The sequence below is a fragment of the Sander vitreus genome, chromosome 2 (assembly GCF_031162955.1).
Source record: "Sander vitreus isolate 19-12246 chromosome 2, sanVit1, whole genome shotgun sequence".
Lineage (NCBI taxonomy): Eukaryota > Metazoa > Chordata > Actinopteri > Perciformes > Percidae > Sander > Sander vitreus.
In genome coordinates, this window is record NC_135856.1 from 19,893,813 (window position 1) to 19,914,008 (window position 20,196).

At 41.4% G+C, this 20,196-nt stretch overlaps 1 protein-coding gene across 4 annotated transcripts; it reads left to right on the top strand.

Moving 5' to 3' along the window:
- Positions 1 to 325: 325 nt before the first annotated feature.
- lcorl (ligand dependent nuclear receptor corepressor-like) lies at positions 326 to 19,631 on the top strand. Of its 4 annotated transcripts, none has more exons than XR_013502594.1 (9): positions 326 to 484; positions 1,484 to 1,549; positions 3,898 to 3,989; positions 4,187 to 4,313; positions 5,670 to 5,894; positions 6,044 to 6,119; positions 12,029 to 17,661; positions 17,759 to 17,865; positions 18,782 to 19,631. XR_013502594.1 is itself a non-coding variant. In XM_078260429.1 (9 exons), exons 1-9 carry the CDS (start codon positions 391 to 393, stop codon positions 17,764 to 17,766), a joined length of 6,276 nt encoding a protein of 2,091 aa, XP_078116555.1. In that variant the 5' UTR covers positions 326 to 390; the 3' UTR covers positions 17,767 to 19,631. The 4 variants fall into 4 exon arrangements, 3 of the variants coding, with proteins under 3 accessions (XP_078116555.1, XP_078116544.1, XP_078116563.1); XM_078260429.1 differs by having other exon boundaries at positions 12,029 to 15,117; positions 15,163 to 17,661; positions 17,759 to 19,631; XM_078260418.1 differs by having other exon boundaries at positions 17,759 to 19,631.
- Positions 19,632 to 20,196: the final 565 nt, after the last annotated feature.

Consider the following 20,196-nt stretch of genomic DNA (forward strand, 5'->3'; position numbering starts at 1 on the left):
ACACACACAGATAGCAGCCAATGGGGTGTTGACACGTGACATGACCATATAGGCCTATGCAACAACTGCCATGGGTGACCAACAGTAGATGATCATCCACATCATCGTCATTATAAGTTCATTGACATTAGGCTATAGGACCCTTATAAGACTATTATGTATCTCTATATGCCCACAAACATGTATTTGGGAGGCTTGTAACAGAGCGAATCAGTTGTATCCGTGAGACCAAATTCAGGGCACAAATGTTCCATAATCTGTCTAAAGCCTGTCCCTCTAGCGGTGGGCTGAGAGTGTGACAGCTTAGTGCTGCAGCGGTGAACCGTTCAGCCGCGTCTTCCTGTCGTTCAGACTTCAGACAGAGGGAGAGAGAGGGGGGAAGGACGCACAATGGCGACCGTGCAGTGCCCCAATTGCACGGCCGAAAGGAAAGGGTTTCGGCGGGAACTTGATTCTTGGCGACACAAACTGATACACTGCGTTGGTACGATAAGACTTGCAGCCTCATATTTTGTAAAAGAAAATCAACGAGCTTCAAAGTGATTTCGCCCGGTAGCTGAGGGATCGCTCCCCCTTGCTATGTGAGATTGCTAGCTAACGCTAGCTAGCTAATAGCTAATAGCTAGCTAGTAGCCTGGAACCATAGGTGGCCAGTGTTAGCGGTTAAGTTAAGCTGGCAGGCTAATATTTACCAGCTGGCTAGCCCTTCGAGTTGGCTCATTTTCTTTGTCCCTCTGAGCTAGCTTGCTACTTGCCGGTGCTTGCTCTGTCAGATTGTGTTATAAGACTGAGGCGATATTGTTCATGTAGCATTAATGCGTATCATATATTTAGTAGGTAACTGATTGCAACGTTTGCTAAATTTGTTTATTAACATATATGTTGGCTATGCTAATGCTCTGCTAACATAACGCTGTTGATGTTTTTTGGGGGAGGGAATTGTTGCTACGTTTGGGCTGCTAATGTCAGTGCAATATGAGAAAAGCATACAGTTAAGAGGTCTCGGGTAACGGTTTTCCTCGCATCGATGCTATTTTGAACACAGTTTTTATGCTACAGAAGCCGGGAAACTTAGGCCAACGTTAGCTCACTCGAAGCTAGCTGTGTTTCCTCTGATTTGTAGTTTTTAAGTAACGTTACAGTGACATTAAACTCAGAATGCAAAAAAAACAAAAACGAATTAAAGTATTCATGTAACTGCTTTTCACGAATCACATTTATTACTTGTGTTGTTTACCAAGTGATTATATGGACTATGTATTAAACATTGCAGGTGTTGGTGACAGCTGGCTATAGCAGTGCACTTTGCTGTTAGACTCTGTGTTGACACAGAATCTGTGTTGTAGTTTGGTAACAAGCATAAACAATGGGTAGACCGTACATCACCCAAATGTCAAGTAACATTACTTCAAACATGCATATCAATCAATATCATTGTTCAAATCAGCTCTGAAGGATCGTTTCTGTTTATTTTGTCTTGCAGGGTTTGAAAGCATTCTGGAGGGAATCTATGGCCCACTGCTGCTGAGGGACCTCAATTTATTTGATGGTGGGTTTTTGTGTGTACAAGTTGTGATCACTTTGTGTAATCGGAGGTGTATTTTGTAGTTATTTTCAACAAAAAATTGAACTGACCAGAACCAACAATGCATTAGTCTGTCTCTTAATACCTTCTGACTTCTCAATCCTCTGTAGCACTCAGACCCAAGCACATTTTCTCCCCAAAATGTGCCATAGAGATTTATTTTTAAAGGCTAAAAATAAATATCCCCAAATTTATTTATTTCCCCAAACAGCTGGGCACTATAGTTTTTAGCAAATATTATTCAGACAGGAGGAAATTGTGTGTTATATTTTCAGACATGGATTGATACACATTTGGTTCCCTAGTGAGTATTTATGGCACTAGGGCAGTGTGGGATTGAGTCACTGGAAATATGTTTATAGTATTGTGTGTGTGACATTCAAGTTTTTTGTTTAACAGATATTTATTATTACCCTTGTTCTTTTTGAAGTTGACACACAAATACAGAATGGTGTTATATATACCTAGTGATTCATTTAATCTATAAAGTCTATACATTTATGATATATACTCATACTTCCATCCCTTGTGTGCCTCTCAGAGTAAAAAACAAATAACTTGGATTATTAGATGACAGACATTTTTACATAGATAATGACCTCACAGTCCATCTGACCTTCTGGTAATAACACAGACACTAGTGGTTTAAAAAAAGTGGTTATCTGGCATGTAACTGAAAATCAGTTTAAGATTTTTAGATATGTCTCCAGTGCATGTGTCTCTGTGTGACCTACTACTCACCTGCTAAGTCCTGTAATCACATACCAACTTCACGTCACCCACTTGTCAGACTCCACTCTGTACAGTGTGCTGCTAGCCAACTTGATGTCCAGACTTTTGAAGCACTTTGGACTCAAAACAACAAAGGAAATCTTTATAAAACATTCACAGTATACAAAAAGTTCAGTTTTAAATAAAAAATACCAGGGGCACCCCCAATCTTGCTACTCATTTAAGAAGACAGCATGGTATGAAACTTAAACCAAAGCAAACAAAACAACACTGCCAGTACATTGCACGCTGGTCCTTGATTGCTCCTGGTTAAAGATTATGAATTAAACTTTTTAATTAATTTATTTGTAAGGGCATAAGCCTACTATACATAGAATTGATTAATTTAGATGGATTCAACTGACCATAGTGAAAAACGCATCTCAGTCAAAATGCATAGTAGATACAGATAATGTAAATTAATTGTAATATACAATCTGATATTAATTGCAATCGAATCACAGCTAATTTGATTCCTATGAAGTCTGCTTTGACATGTAGTGTATCTGTTCATTTTAACTCTGTCCGTTACATCTGACAGGGATAGATATACACCTTAAATATTCACTACTCTTTAGATCTACTATCTCCATTAGCTTGCAGCTTGCTATCACAGGCCAGTAGCACTAGCAGCCAAAAGACAAAGCTTGCTTGACACAATCTGTTGTCTCAATGCAGTCAGCAGTGCCATCTGGAGTTTGAGTGGGGCTAGACAGGAACATAATCAGATGATGTGTAATAGAGACCTGGCAGCCTTGATGAATTGCCTGATGGAAACTCAAACACAATGTTTGACGGACGTTTATTTTCTGATTGTCGAATTTTAAGAGTACTGATCTAGTCATGTTTTATAAATATGGGCCAAAGTTTCCCTCGTGTGATTGTAATAGCATTTATTGATGGCAGCTAGGCGTGGGCAATATAGATAAAATATGTATTCATCATTGTTTAATTATTTTTATAATTCAATCAATGTGTGTATATACTATCATAATACATTTTCTGGTGATTTAATTGAGAAACTATTTATAGATATTATAACCACTCCCACCAATCTGCTCTTTGATTTGCAACATTGCCCACAATCATCGACTACAACCAGAGATATTAAGAATAGTTGACATTAGTCAAGTCATAGTAAAAGAACCAAAAATTCCAGCACACTTTGGTTCTCTCACACTCAGAGTTTATGATCCGACAACATCTGTCTTAAGGATTTTCTCAAGTGTAAGAGCTTTGTAGTAAGTGTTACCTGCTGTAAATCATACAGCAAAATATTGCCTGAAGCGTGTCTGTTGTCTTGCGGTACATATTGTCATATTAGGGTTGGACGATATGACAATATAGAGTCAGACCATATGTTGATAGAATTTTGCCAGCAGTATGTAAAGTGTTCTCTTGGCATAACATTGGTATGATGATGTTTGGAAACCACTGCTGTTCCTTGTCCATTCCTGTATTGTGACTACAGTAGGGGGCAGTTTGATACTTAATGTACCTGTGTTTATTAATGCCTGGTTATGTGTTATTGTGCCTGTCAGACTGTGAACCTGAAGAGGTGGATGACTGGTCTCCAGAAACAAGTTGCTCTCAATGTTCATTCTGCAACCTTCCCCTGGACAAACTCAGCAGTGTAAGGATTGTTCTAGTCAAGATAATCCACAAATAGTGTTTGTATTTTGCCTTTAAACAAGCACATGTAAGTTATCCGTAGCTGTTTACAGCTGTAATAACTATATTGTTTGATATAAGATATAGAATATCATAGGATATACTGTACTGATGATAATAAAAGCAGTTAGTAAAGTAACTTCTATTTTTTTCTTGTAGGATCAAGTACCTGCAGCCACGTCGCCCCTCTCCTCCCCCTCTGACTACTCTCCCTGTCAGGCTCCAGCTCTCTCTGAGAGCAGCCAATCAGCGCACAGGTTCCTCCAAGCTGTGTTTAACAAGAAAGGTGAGTCAGGTGTCTTTCTGCCTTGTGGAGCATGGCTCAAACGTGTCAACTTACGATACACTAAAGCTCCTGTCAAAGGCGCACTGCTATCAGCTTTTGCCTCGTAGTTATTCAGTTTCAATCTAAATAGAAGAATTAGCAGGAACAATAACACAATTCTAAATCAGTGTGATTGGAACCACTTTGACTTGTCTGCTTTGAAAGGCCCCAGATTGCTTTTGTATTCTGGCATAAGGACTTGCTACTAGAGGTGTGTACGACTAGTTGATTAAATGTTGCTACCCCTGCTAGTCAGCCCCAGAAATACTAGTCAGTTAAACGTATCATTATTTTATCAATATACGCATACAAATTTCAAAATGGCTCTTATAACAATCACAAAATTAGTTTGAACAATGTTTAACTTTATAGATAAAACTGTGCTCTAATTAAGTCTGTTCTCTGAGTGTTATTACTTTTAGACTAGTATATGTCGAAAACGTCTCATTTAAGGGATAATTTCGGTGCTGCCAGAGGTTCCGCCAGATGTCCCCCATTTTCGGCCAGATGTCCCTCACCTTCCGCTTTCTTTGTGTTGGCATTCTAAACTCCGGTCGATGTATGAGGACTATGGTTAACTGCTCCTCAGATCTCTGCAGGGTAAATCCAGACAGCTAGCTAGACTATCTGTCTGAGTTTTCTCTTGCGCGACTAAAACAACCTTATGAATGTTCCACCAAAACAATTTCCTTCCCGAGGCTATTTTGCAGAGGCACCGTTGCTCCGTCTGGCGCTTAGCGCCACCCATGACAATTGTGATTGGTTTTAAGAAATGCCAATAAACTAGAGCACCTTTTCTCCTATCCTGAAATGCTGTGTGGACTAGCCAAACCTCCCGCAGCGCTGTGGAGGAAGGTCTGGCAATGCGAGACTACTTTTAGACTAGTGGACTAGTCTTAATTTAAACTTCTGTTTAAACGTCGGGCAAATTAGTTGTCGGTAACATTCCTACTTGACACTAGCTCTTTTGTGTGCTGTCACCAAAATGTTAAATCCCGTTTTCGCACGTAGCCGACTATCTGTATTTGCAATGCAGATAGTTTCAGTTTTATGTGATGAGGTTTGAGCTATCCTTCTCTGATGTTGCTGCTGCCACACTAATACCTTGGAGGTGAATTGAATTTCATTTGTGTAAACATTACGTTCGATTTATCTTTTCACACGCAATGTCCCATTCCTCTGGATAATCCAGACCTTGTGTTTATCATGGGACAATTTCTCTAAGTAACTCATTCTAGCATAAAATTGGAAATCCTGCTTGTTAAGTCGAATCCAGTCATTTTCTAACTTCTATTGCACCTGTGCCGTCTTCATTAGATGTGTCCCCAGGCTGTGATTCCAACATCCCTCGGGTTGCCCAGGAGCTAATGAAGAAGATGATACATCAGTTTGCCTTGGAGTACGCGTCCAAGTGCCTACTCCACACGAGTACAAATGGTGTTACAACAAGGACCTCATCACCGTTGTCAGAAACATCAGATGCCCCTCTGGACCTCACAGTGATCCGAATTGGGGAGGAAAAAGAGAGTGAAAGTGACCCAGGTAGGGAGGGCATCAAACTGAATTTTAAGTCAATAAATAAATGTTTCCAGCTTCCAAAGTTTTAAGACTGTAACATTGATGCCCACTGAAGGTACCAAACCACTGTAACTCAAACCCTAACCAGTTTAAATGAATTGTTTTTGTAACAGATGGCGTGCTCGACCTCTCCAACAGGAACTCGGCCTGCTTAGCAACTTCATCATCATCTAATCACAAGGCCTCAGGGTAAGAGTTATTTTTTTCTTGAATTTCCTCTGGCTATAAATGTTAGTGGTATTCGGCCTTGTGGCAAAATGCACAAGATTAGCCCTATCATTACAATTAGTTAAAACTGAGGGGTCTTCTTCAATACAATAATACATTTACATGACCTAGGCCTTTTTGTCTAAAACATTACTTTGCATGTGAGTAAATCCTTAATTCTAACGGAGTTCAGCAGTCTACTGAATTTTCTTTTAGGTGTATAGCATGGCTAAGATTGGAAGGTTAGCATCAATATTGTGTTGTTTTACTGTCGTTTTTTTACCAGCGCTGCTTAATTTAAGTCGGCTAATTAACACCTCTGGCCTAAATGAAATGCACACTTCTTTGTTCTTCTTTGGCAGTGCGTCAAGTCAGTTTATTGTTAGTCATTATGAAGAGCTAGCTTGTGTTTGGTGTTTTGGTTCTTTGGGGTTGACTCTTTTATCTCTTGAGCGGTAACGTCACAGCAATGGCACCGTATTATAACATTTGCCAGCAGCTCAGGATTGTACAATGAGGAGAACATTGCAGTACCTCATAACGATTCACCTCCTTTTTTTACTGATCCAGTTATGATGAGTTTGATTATTCAACCTTCAAGCATGTAGGACTCTCACTGAAGGATATCACAAAACTACAAGGGTTGTGTGTGAGCGCCAAAGTAACCCCAGCCATTCACAGACTGTCCCACCTGGACGTGAAGAGGCTTTGCCACACACACAGAGTGTGTGTGTGTGTGTGTGTGTGAGTGAGTGAGTGAGTGTGTGTGTGAGTGACACACAGCAGCAGTGTGTGAGAACAGACAGACATGAAACATAACAGTCGCAGTGATGTTACCAACACAAGGCATAAAGGAGTGGACCCCTCGCTCTGCCCCCCCCCCCCCCCCCCCCCCACCCCCCTGTCCCCTATGCCAAAATCAAACACCCTCCATCCTGACCCTGCTGTTTGGTCCTCCCATCCCTAGGAGGCAGCGCAGGCAGAAGGAGGAGTACATTGAGAGGAGCTTGGAGCTGTCTGAAGGGTTGCTGTCCAAGGCCTTGAAGGATATACGTTCAGGGAGGCTGCAGGAGCAGCGGGCCGCATTGCTTTATGGAATTCCCATTCACACCCTGCAACAAGGTCTAGATGGCTGGGCTGAGGGAAGGCGGGGGATGCTGCATCAACTTGCACCAGGAATCCGGGATGAAGTGACATCATACAATGTGATGTCATCAATGTTGGGCGGTGAAGCCCGTCTTGTTCTGCAGAAGGTGGCGGCGTGGGCAGAGAGGGCAGAAATTGGAGGAGCTGCAGACGAGAATGGAGACTTGAGTTTCCCTTCAAGCTCTCCTACCATTTATCAGCCGGGTGGTCTACAGAAAACCCTCCCCCAGTCTTTTTTCCAGCTCAGGGATGCTCTCCAGCCCCCACTAAGCCCCACTTCCAGTCTGGAGCCACTCGCGTCCCTGCGTATTCCTCAGGTCCGTTCCATGTCTGACCATAACAGGTCGATCCCAGCAGAGAATGGCAGCATGGCTGAAAACCTACTTCAACATACCTCATCAATGGAGGGTGCCGCCAGTTCGACAACTACTGGGAGACCTTCGTCTCTCTTCAAACTCAGACCTCCTTTCTTACAACATGGCTGTCCAGGCACTGCCAACCAGTCTCCTCATCGCCTGGGACCACGCGGTTCCTCACTGGATGATTCAGAAGACGGTGGCCGGGATAAAGACAAGCAACCAAGAAAGAAACGTGGGAGATACCGCCAGTATGACCACGAACTGTTGGAGGAGGCCATCACTATGGTGATGGCAGGGCGTATGAGTGTGTCCAAGGCCCAGGGGGTTTATGGGGTGCCCCACAGCACACTGGAATACAAAGTCAAAGAGCGTACTGGAACACTGAAGAACCCACCCAAGAAGAAATCTGCCAACTTTTGTTCATCCAATTCCAACTCGTCTTGTTCTGGTACCACTAACTCAGGGACTCTTGCCTCAGCTGCTGACGCAAAGATGTTCTAGACAACAAAATGCCTCTAGAACTCCTCAAAACTTGAACTCATCACCTCTGACAAGATACATGTTTTCTGGAGACACTTGTTTAAACACAACAAATGCCTTTACAAAATATATGGATATTGATATTCAGGTCTGTAATGTGATAGTCATACTTTTAGCTGTATTTCTCTAGCTTATTCCTGGGCTTCCTTAAAGCAGCTACATGGTACAGCATTTTTTCAGGAGGCAGTGGTGCTCATTGCAGCTTTTGTTCACAGTGGCGAAACTGCGAAACTCAACAAACACCTCATAGCTTAATTTTTTTATCACTAAACCTAAAAGATCTTAAAGGAAATGTATTGTGGCATATTATGTTTAGGGTTATCAACAAATCCCACAGAAAGACTAAAACAGAATTGTATCCTACTAACATGTATTGTCTGTGTGGCCAAAGCCTGATATATTGAAATTATCAGGGGCCATGTGTTTTTTAACTTTTTCTTTTTTTTTTAAGTTACATATTGTTTTTGTCTTTAACTTTTATCAGGTATGACTGAAACATTACTGCTTTTGTCCACTACTTTTTAAATTGAAAGTATTCTTGTGCCTCTGTTTTGCAGGTGTGCAATAGATTGTACATACAGTAATTTTTGGATGACAATGGAGTTCTATGGCACAGAGGTATACGCTGTATCAGTCTGTGGCTACAACGAACATACTTTTAAGGATAAATCAGTTGTTCTCTTAAGGGGATTTGTTGGTAATAAGAGGATACAAAAATAACCTTCAGGAAGTTCTTAACTTTGTTTTCATGTCTATATGATTTGGGTTTTTTCAAAGAGACAACCTGACTTTGATTGGTACCCACTAGATGCCCAGGATTAAGTATGAGACCTCTTAAAACTAAGAAATAAAGTGTGACTCTCATGTTTGCTAGATGTTAGGTTATTCAGGTTTGATTCAGTTCATAAAGCTCCTTCTTAAAGGAGCGTTGATGATTGTCATTTGCAGTTTTCTATCGCTCTCTGGGTATTTTACCTAGGCTACTGAAGTGACTTAGAGCCATTTTAACAGATTTAAAACTCATTGCTATTTAGACACCTCTACAAACAGGGAGATTGTACAGTATAAACTGCTGTGGTGGCTACGTCTTTACAATGAGTTTTTGTTGAAGAGATTAGCTTAAGAAAGCGATTTTGTGTCCACATAGTTCTCCTCTCTTTGTGCAAGCTAGTCTGAACATTGTATTGAGTGTAGTTGGAATGCATCTCTGCAGCATGTTTTAAAGTGTGCACTGATAAGCTTGGGAAATGTACGTTATTTCGTATGTGTACTGTTTGTAAAAGATGTTCTTTTATTATCACATATTTACTAATTCTGCTACTGTAGCTGTATTACTGTAAACCTCATACATGACTGCTGCTTAAATCTTTACTTTTCCCTGGCACAAAGAGGCGTAGCTACAACAAAGAAGCCTATTTCAACTAATTCCAAGATGACATGTATTGTAATGTCTGAAGCCTACATGACAGGTTAGGATTTAGTGCATGGATGGGGTTAAATGTTATTGATGGTTGATTGTGTAGACTCCTGGAGGTTACAGTAGTTTTTGGTTTGACTTGATTCAGTGCAAGGCTTACAGGCTTTTTTGTTTGTCTGGGGAAATGCTAAATGTTGCGTCTGCCTCTGAGATGGGCCTATTTCCATTAACAGTGCTACTACCAAAGCAGCAGTTCAGGGTTACCCACACAAAGCTGCTTCAATTTCTTTTGCTGTGATGTCAGTCTCACTCTCTCTCTAACCTTGTTGCCACATATACCTCTGAACTTTATCTGCCTATAGTGTCGGGTTTCACATCGAGGCCTCTGTGTTATAATACTGAATCTGCTGGGGTATTAGCTAAGGAACACTTGTGAGTTGTTTGTCTCTCAAGGAACACATAGGTGTAAATGTATTGCCATCATCATCAACAACACTTAAACTTCTTTTAGTAAGTTATTATACAGTCGTTCAGCCATTTTGTTGTGAAAGATTTCTTTACAGAATATATCTGTATAATATGTTCTTAGCTTGCACCACAAGTCAGAGATTCTTGGTGTAAGAATTTGTCCTTGTTGGTTTATTTTATCTGTTATTTGTAATTTTAAGGCTAATTGTAAGAAGAAAGTAAAGCCTCGTTTGGTCAGATTGTTTGGAATTTCAACCTTTTGAAATTATACAAATTTACTGATGTCTCCGCTCCTGAATGTCTCCACTCCTATCAGTACACAGTGCCTGTGTCTGGGGCCACAGCATGGTGCAGCATGATGTCTCTACTCTGGGAATTATCTGCTATTTATATCAAAGAACCAGTTTGTAAACATGCCTAAACACCTCTTGAGAAAAAGAAAATTATTTCATTGCATAAGTTGAATTGCAGTATATTCTAGAATACTTCAAGCTTAAGGCTTTTGTTTGTGAACTGCTGGCAAATCTTTGAAATGACTTAACAGAAATCTGCTATTTATGCATAAATTAATTATTGCACTATAATTTATAAGCTATTTTATTGTAAAAACAGTTTGTGTTGTTGCTGCATACTTATTTATTGATTGTGCTTCAGAATTTTACTAGTTTGGTTGTTGTAGTTCTTAATTTGTAATCGAGCACTTTGATGCAATGTGAAATGTGTATTGCTGCATGAACGCTTTTAAATGTTAGCCCATATAATTTATTTAGTCCTACAATGACACCCTTGACTATTGTGGTTGTTTAGTGCTTACGTTAAGATGAAATTATTTAAGTGATTACATTTTTTTTTGGTTTAAACAAACTCGACACACAACACTACAGAATGTAACACTTATACTGCATCAAGTCCAGTTGAACCCTGACAAGGGCTGGAAATACTATCCATTATCAAAACACTTGTTGCAAATGTAATGATATTAAAATTAAAAATTAATTACTTGTTTTATAGTGAAATAAATCCCTCACATGACCTGATTTAACTGTTCGTTGATTTGAACAATAACATGTTTTTTTGAGCTGTTAGTTGGTGGAAGTGCTGTTTAAAAAAAAAAACATTTTGGTTTAAGCGTTCTACAATCGTTCCTTCCGCTTTTAGCTGAATGTTATCATTTGCCTTCAGCAACTCATCAATAAAACACTTCTCTAATCACCTGCCTGTCATAATTACTAACATAATGGTTTGTTTCAGGGTCTTGCAGATTAACAGTTTACTAGGACCATTTTTTTATTTATTTTTTATTATTGTTCCTGTTTTCAGGGAACTGCTTTTTCATGCTGATTTGACAAAAGCTGACTTGACAAAACCTGGCAACGCAACTCACCCCAAAACTTTCTAATCCAGTTTGAATCACACTTTCATAAAAGTGGCTGTGTATGCAGCAAAAGGCAATCCCAATGTGTGGGTTTCAAAATGTTTATCTCTTGTATTTGTCAAACGTGGATTTTTAATTAAGATGTTATTCTGTTATGATGTTAGCAAATCCAAACAATGCAGTGGGCTGCAATTGGCCACAAACAACTCTTATAATACAGCAGTTATAAAAACATGGCAAAATTAATTGATGGAAGGGTAATTGTTTACTTGTGTGCATGAAGAAATTTGGAGTGCTGTGAATAGCTGTCTTCCATGGTGTCTTTTTGTCAGACCGCCATTGTAACTTGCCTGAAAAAAGAAAAAATGTGGCTTTGCCTGATTAAACAGACCGGAGGTTTACAGACTATTTGCATGCGGATAAGGTGGAAACCATATACTATACTATGACTGAGTAATACAATATAATGTTCATAATAATGTTGCTTAAAACCTAATCGGACCTGGTAGTTTGTGTGAGTACGTTTTTTTTTTTTTAAGATGGGCTCAGCTATGAGTAAAACTCCAATCTTTATTTTTGCCTCTAGCTCCCTGCTGCTGTCATCTATGGAAGAATCGGGGGACCTGGAACAGCGAGGGACTAAGTGTCGCCAGAGTTCTGCATTGGGTGTTGTTCTCAGCTCGCTCTGCTCAGCACACCATTCCTTACTCTACCAGATTCTGAAGCTGGCACGCCAGGAAAAATTGCTGTTGTTCCTAAATCACAGACCTGTAGATCAAACTGAATCTCACTGCTGTCATTGTGGCGTAAACCCACAGGATATCGTTACCCCTAATGCAGTCTCATTTAGTGAATGTAAAGCCAATAACAGCAGCCCATACTACCCTTTAATCGATTGTGATCATCAAGGTCATGGTAGCATAATGTATCATCCAGGAGACCCCAAATCCAATTGCAACATCCATCACTATCCTTTAACAGACTGTAAAAGTGAGGCTCCTCTGGGCTCAAGCTACTGCTGTGTGCAGAGGTGCAGGATGGAAACCTACACCGTTATGTGTCCCAAGAGGCTGCACTGCATTTCCTGCCAAAGCCTGGCTGTAGGTCATATCAACAACAGAGTGTGTTCATTTGCATCCTCTCCTTCATTATCCAAATCCCCTTCACGATTCACTCCCTCCTCTAGTTTATGCCCTTCCTCATCGATCTGCTATAACCAACACAACCCCCACTCTTGTCCCTGTTATCTAAACCATGCCTGTCTGACACAGGTCAGGAATACAAAAGAAAGAGGGGTTGGAGATGGGGATCCTCCTTGTCCTGTACTAACTAGAGAGCAGAGCCCCTCTCCTCCTCCTCTGTCCCCTATACCCTCAGACATCAATAAGAAAACTGATGAAAAGCCACCCTCCCTCCTTCACCATAGACAAGAGGTGGAAGCTGACCAAATGGATAAAGATGGTCTTGTGAATGCAAGCCACCAGGAAGCAGATGTGGATACAACTACAGAAGTGGAGCGAGAATGTAGGACCCCAAAAAGTAGTCCGGCTGAGCGGAACCCAAGTGGGACTTCGTTGCAAGATGTTGTGAATCGCTTCAGCGAGAAACTGGAGACAATTAGACCTATAGAGAAGGACCCACCTCTGGTTTCCCCAGCTGTTAATGTCTCTGAAAAGGATCAGCCACAGTGTCCCTCAACCAGTCAGAACCTGCAGTTTCAGGTTGATGCCCATTTGACTGAAATCATCACCACAGTGCTTCACACAGGCAGAGCTAGTGACTACAATCTCAGTGAGCTGTTCAATCGCCATGATAGCAAAGAGCCCAAGTCACCTAATACCCGCTCCCGACGTCGCCAAGAAGTCCTTACTGCTATAGCAACACCTGCTGATGATGCTTCAACCAGAAGGCAAACCTTACAAATTAAACGGGAGCTTGCCATGTTTGACCAGTCCTACAGTAGGAGAAAGGTACCACTAGCAAAGAGGGCAAGATTGAAAGATGGAAATATTACTGTTTCTACATCGCCCACTTCATCAGATTCAAATCTAGTTAAAGAGGAGTCTAAAAGAGAAATGGAGGTAGGTGTTGACCCTGTAGAGAATCATAGAGTTAGGGAGGGACCACTGAACATTCTCACTGCAGAAAGTAACAGGGATGAAGTAAAAGAGGAGATACAGACAGTTATAGTAACAGAAGAAGTTCAGATCATTAAAGCAGAGGAGAAGGAAAGGGAAATATCCAGTGAGGAAAAGGATCTTACCCTTGCAAGCACTCAAAAACCGACCCCTGAGCTGCAGAGCAAGTATGGCAAACAAGGCTCAAAGGGTGACAGTGTACAAACACAGGTGATGACAGTGACTGCAACCTCAGCAAAACGGTGTAGCAGTCCCCGTAAAGAAGATGGTGGTGGTGCTGGAAGTGATAGGAACCTGGAAGAAGCCCCATCGGGCCAAAGCTCCGACAATAGACCAGCTAAAGGTAAAGATTGCTATAGTCCTATTGGAGATAAGCAGAAATGTCAATCACACCACTCCAAGGATGCAAGGAGATCCAGGAGAAATATAGTACCTCCACAGTGGTTCTCCTCCTATGTGACAGAGCCCAGGTTCTACGTTGCATGTTTCTCTGAAAGCATCTTTAACCAGGGAACGCAAAAGCACAAGGTTTTGACATCTAGCACCCTAGATGCCTTATCCAAAGATCCAGATGCTGAGGACACCAAGCTTGAATCAAGGTCTTCGCCTGAGCACACATTGAAGTTTCCCTTTGAAACAACCCATAAAGAACAATATGGACCATCCTACACAGAGTCAAAAGGTCTTTCTACAAACCAGGTCTTTCCGCAAACTTTGGCTGACAAAGAGAAGAGTCCTAAAAAACAGAGCCCTGACAATAGGACAGATGTCAGCGACTGTGCTGCCACGCCTTTTGGAAGGCTACGGTCATCTCCAAAAAGACTACTGGACTCAAAGACCACTTCAAGAAATCGCCAAAACCCATCAAATATGGATGTCACCATGAAGTCTGCTACCTGTGTTGAGAGCCTTCCCAACTCCCAAGTCCAGTATATTAGTCCAATAAAGCTCATGTTTGTATCACCAGTAAAGGATAAGGAAGGGGTCAGATATAGTCTCAAATCAGCATCTTCTGGTTCGAGTGCACAGGAACCCTTTGACCCATGTGTAGAGTCTTCATGGTCAGGGACACTTAAGAAACCCAAAAGCCAGAGAACTAAGTCTGCTACTTCACAAGTAAGATCTTTTTCTTCACCACTAAAGTCTGCTACCTCACCTGCAAGATCTACTTCTTCACCAGCCAAGTCAGCCCCTTCATCACCCAAGTCTGCTTCGTCATCACCCAAGTCTGCTTCGTCATCACCCAAGTCTGCTTCTTCACCAGCCAAGTCTGCTTCTTCACCAACCAAGTCTGCTTCGTCATCACCCAAGTCAGCCTCTTCACCAACCAAGTCTGCTTTGTCATCACCCAAGTCAGCCTCTTCACCAACCAAGTCTGCTTCGTCATCACCCAAGTCAGCCTCTTCCCCAGCCAAGTCTCCATCATCACCTAAGTCAGCCTCTTCCCCAGCCAAGTCTGCTTCGTCATCACCTAAGTCAGCCTCTTCCCCAGCCAAGTCTCCATCATCACCTAAGTCAGCCTCTTCCCCAGCCAAGTCTGCTTCATCTTCACCTAAGTCAGCCTCTTCACCAGCCAAGTCTGCTCCATCATCACCTAAGTCAGCCTCTTCCCCAGCCAAGTCTGCTTCATCTTCACCTAAGTCAGCCTCTTCACCAGCCAAGTCTGCTTCTTCACCCAAGTCCGCTTCAGCATCACCTAAAATAGGTTCCAGAAGATCAGGTGATGGTACTCCAACTAAGCGTGGAGCTGGACCTGAGAGCCAGAAATCATTAGGTGACTCAATATCTTTCCAAGAAACCACTCCAAAAAGGCGTCCCGGCCGGCCAAAGAAGCTGGGACCACAGCTTGAGCAAAAGGTAAAGAGGCCAATTGGTCGACCACGCAAGGAGAAGGCTTTGGATTCAGTAATGGGGGCAAAAACTGTAAATGGAAAATCTGTTATAGCATCTGACGTTAAGGATAATGTAAACAGGAACCTTAAAATAACCGTAGTGTATGGCCGTTCTAGGAGAAACAAACGAATGGTGTCTGAGGGCTTTGACCAGCTGCAAACAGAGTTCCATGCTTGTCAAGCAGTGGGCCTTAAAAGTGACTTGGGCATTTTAATGCACAACCCGAAGACCAGCTCAGGTAGTATCAAAACGGCCTCAACAGAATTGTCTGAAGAATTACATTTTGTCAGTCCTGTAAAAGAGTCTGCCCCTCAATCTAGCAGTAACATCAAATGTCAGAAGAGGGACGATTCTGCACCCTCAAGGAAACCAGGTAGACCTGCAAAAGTTAAAATCTCTGGAATCTCAGTCACAGTAACCACAGTGTCACCTAGGCAGCGTAGAATTCAGATAAATAAGGATAATAGACGATCTCCTGAAACACTAATTCATAAGAAAGTAGTCCTACCAGAATTCAAATCTGCCAAAGAGCCCTGGACAATCAGTCGTCAGTCAACAAGCAAAAGCAGTCAAACAGAAGAAGGCATAGAAACAGAGGGTGAAAGTAAAGGCAAACTGCCAAACCAGCCTGTAGCAGTGCGTCACTCAATGAGAGTGAGAAAGCCATCGATCCACTTACTGCACGCTGTTGCCACCTCCACCTCTAGATCATACAGCCACAGTAATGCCCTGCTACGGCGCTCCAAACAACTTCTGCTGAACAAGGCTAGCAATGATAGGAGACAGGGGGAGCAAAAGAGTAGTTTAGAGACTTCAAGGGAGAAAAGACTGCTCTGTGGACAAGAGAGTAAGAACATCTCTCAGGACCTGAGCAGAGTGGCAGAGGTGTCTATAGACTCAATCTTTACCCCAAAAGACACGCTAAGGTGGTGGGCAGCATCAGCTGAGGAAAATACGATGAACCAGGAGCTTGCCAGGCGAATACGACTTATCTCTGACACTTGGGTCTCAAACACTGTGGAGAACCAAGAAAAAGAAACTGCCTTCAATTCAAAAATAGGCACTAAAGGCAACAGTTCATTTACCAGGAATTCAAAACATTCCTCTGTGGTACGAACGCTGTTCGACTGTCCTCTTAACAAACCAAGGTCCTGTAGCATGCCACAGCTTTGCTCCTGGTTTATGCAGACCACAGAGACACAGTCTCTGGCTATTGTCAAGAAGGCAAGCTCCCGTAATCCTTACGAATTTATGCACTTCCCTCGTTCTGCCATTAAAACAAGTGTTTGCCACAGTCCTCAGGCAGAGCGACTCCGCAAACACATCAAGAAATTTGCCAAAACTGTGCCAAAAAGTCCTTTGCAACATCAACAGGCTCAAAGAAGGTTGAGGAAAAGAAATGAGGCACTTTTATCAATACATAAGATTAGGCGTCAACTTTTCACTCCCAGGTTTGCAACAAGCAGACTCAGTCAAGGAGCCCAATGGTGGAGAAGCAGAGCATTTGACAAATACCGGACCACTCTATTTAGAGCAAGGACAAGGTTCCTAACCCGGAAAGAAAGGGAGAGGTTGCGAAAGAGGCAGAGGAATAAGAAAAACATAAAAGTAGCTACAAGTTGTTCAAAGGAACATGTAGTGACTGGACTACAACCAAAACGTAAAGCATTACGCAGATCAGCAAAAGATCAGTTATCTGACCGTATGGAGAACAGTTCTGCCACCAGTTCTGTTGACCAAACTCAGGAGCCTATGGATGTACAAAAAGAGCAGAACCTCTGCTGTAAAGCCTGGAGTCCTGAGACACTGAAGGAATGTCGGGTGTTTCTGAGAAAGATCAACTCTCCAGACAATGAATCAACTGAGGAAGAGTGGGACTCCTGTACTGTGACACTGGATGATGGGTCACCTTCTGCATACCTCTTTGCAGGAAGGGAGAGAGAACTGGTAGGAGTTGTTAAAGCTGTGAAAACTGAAAGAAAAATGAGCACAACCTCAAGAGAGCTAGCAGGTTCTGCACCTAAATCAATCCAGGAGCAGGATGAGATGTCAGTGGGGAGGCAGAAAGGCAAATACAAAAGTCCTGGGGTTGTGTCTACTGAACCACCACAACCACCACCAGCAAAGATGTTGAGACAATCGCGAATGAGGGGCCTAACCGGGCCAAGATGGTGCGACTTTGTGTTAGGTAACTAACTCGCTTCTTTTAGTGAATATCAACATTTATTAAACTTCAATTTCAAATCACCACAAAATTAATTTGTGCTCTCGTTCTTTTCTTTCAGAAAACTAAATGAAGCATGAAGCCTCCTCCTACCTGGGAAAGGGACTGTGGTTTAACGTGGTGCCTTTGGACATTGAGCTGACCACGTGGACTGACCATCTCACTATGGTTCAGTCTTACACTCAGCAATTATGTAGCAGTCTAACTTAACAAAAGCTTGATGTTGCACTATTTTTATCCATGGATATGTATGTACAGAAATGTGTTTTTTTGTTTTTTTTATTTTATTGCCTTTGTCTTTCTGAACGCGTATAGTAGATCAAATCATTACATTAAACAGAGTTTTATCAGGATAAGTACTTATACAGTGAGCCCTGTCAGTGTGGCTGTATTGGAAGGAAAGGCAAAGTGTGACTGCATAAAGACAGTGCCATCTCCCCCTTAACATACCTCATTATCAAGGCCACCACTTACTTCAGACAATGACCTTTTATTGTAAATCTTAACCTGAAACCATAAGAACGTACAGCCCTAAAAATCCCCCCAAATTAATTTAAATGTATAGTCACCCTATATATATAGACCTATATATATGGTATTAATTCCAAATTGCTAATTTAAAGTTTTTTAGATTTAATAAAAGTATATTGAAATTGAATGACATTCTCTCAATCCGAGCCTTGTTTGCAATATTTTTCTTTGATGCTTTAGTCACTGTTGTATTGCAAGCCAGTAGCCAAAAACGTGGTGTGAATGAAGGACTCATATATCCACTAAGCCCCATTTTTACCCCGAACACTATCTGTGTATGGGCCCCACCTATAAAATTGTGTATTGAACTACAGTAATTGGCCATCCGCCTGTACTTAAACCAAATATTTTGTCATTATTTCTTTAAAAAATATTAACGATATCTGCTGTCTTGGAACTAAACTGCAATTAACCCACGTTTTAAATGAGTATGTGTGAAGTGATGAAGAAAATGACATTATGCAGTTATAGAAAGTAGATTCTGATTAATTTGTTGGTTTGTGGGCTCTGCCTTGTTTTAATTCTTTTTTTTTTTTTTTTTCACCCAAAACAGATACTCTGTTGGTGTTGGATCTACTTCTTGCACTATCCCATCTGAGATTATTATTCCCACTACACAGATTCCTCCCCTGTATTTTGCACATTCTGTGTCCCACTACCAACCCTTACTGTAAAACTAGAGAATCTATTTGGTGCAATACAAACCCAGATGATTTATCAGTATGTAGTAAATATTTTATTGCTGACAGACGAATGGATGTACACAAGTACCAATGGCCTGGGAAGTTGTTTCCATAGCCATGTAAAGTGATTTTTAAAAGGATATCGCTATAGACCCCCCCCCCCAAAAAAAAAAATCTGCTTCATTTCCCTCAATGAAGCAGAAAAACAGATCCTAGTAATGATAGCATTAGTTTTTTTTCAGAAATGTACTAGCATTTGCAACTGAAATGCAGGTGGGAAACGTGTTGCTGTTAAAGAGTTTGGTTGTTGTTTTTTTTGCAGCAAGAGACGCCTACCTCCACAGCTAGGCCTACTGCTCTTTTGCTTATCAGGCATGTGATAAAGGACAGAGATGATCAGTTAACACTAACCTTGGATCAGTATCATGTTAAAAGGGGAAGGTAGATCCAAGATGTCTGGCTGTAGGTCAAAACCTAAACCTGTAGTGTGTATTATGTGTCTGACTACCCTTGTATGTATGTCACTATGGTTGCCGTTTCAACACAAGTGTTGTGGGGTGGCCCAGTCTTGTGATCAGCGCTCTGTTGAAAAACCTGGTGCTAAACCAACCTGTTGTATATATATATATTTTTTTTTTCTTTATCATGTTTTTATACTGTCCATTACAGATGCAAAAAGAGGTGTCTGTAATTGAAACAATAAAGAGTCTTTTGAAATAACCAGCGAGCAATATGATTTATAGATGGTAAAAAAAAAAGATGCAAAAAGGGGTGTCTGTAATTAACAGAAGAAAGTCTTGAAATAACCAGCAAGCATTATAGATAGTAAAAAAATACATCATTTCCAATGTACAGCAAGATCCTGCTGTACTGAAAAAGATGACATTCAGGATTATCTGATGACTTTGCATTTTAATTTGCTCTCTCTCCTTTGGCATAACGCTGAAACTGCCAGGTTACCAACCTGAAGTTGGACAAAATTAATCTGACAGGGTTAGAAACATAAATTATTAGCTAAGGCTTTTGTTTTTTATTTTGTGAAATACTGGATTTTCACCACTCCGTCAATCCAACAATTAAATGTCTGAGAAGAGGGGCGACCTCTAGCTCACCGCGGCCCGGGTTCGAATCTGACCTGCGGCCCTTTGCTGCGTGTCATCCCCCATCTCTCTCCCACCTTTCCCATCTATCCACGGTCACTCTGAAATAAAGGAAAAAAGCCCCCCAAACAAATCTTAAAAAAAAATTTGTCTGAAGAAACACTCACTTCTGTCGAACTGCTCAC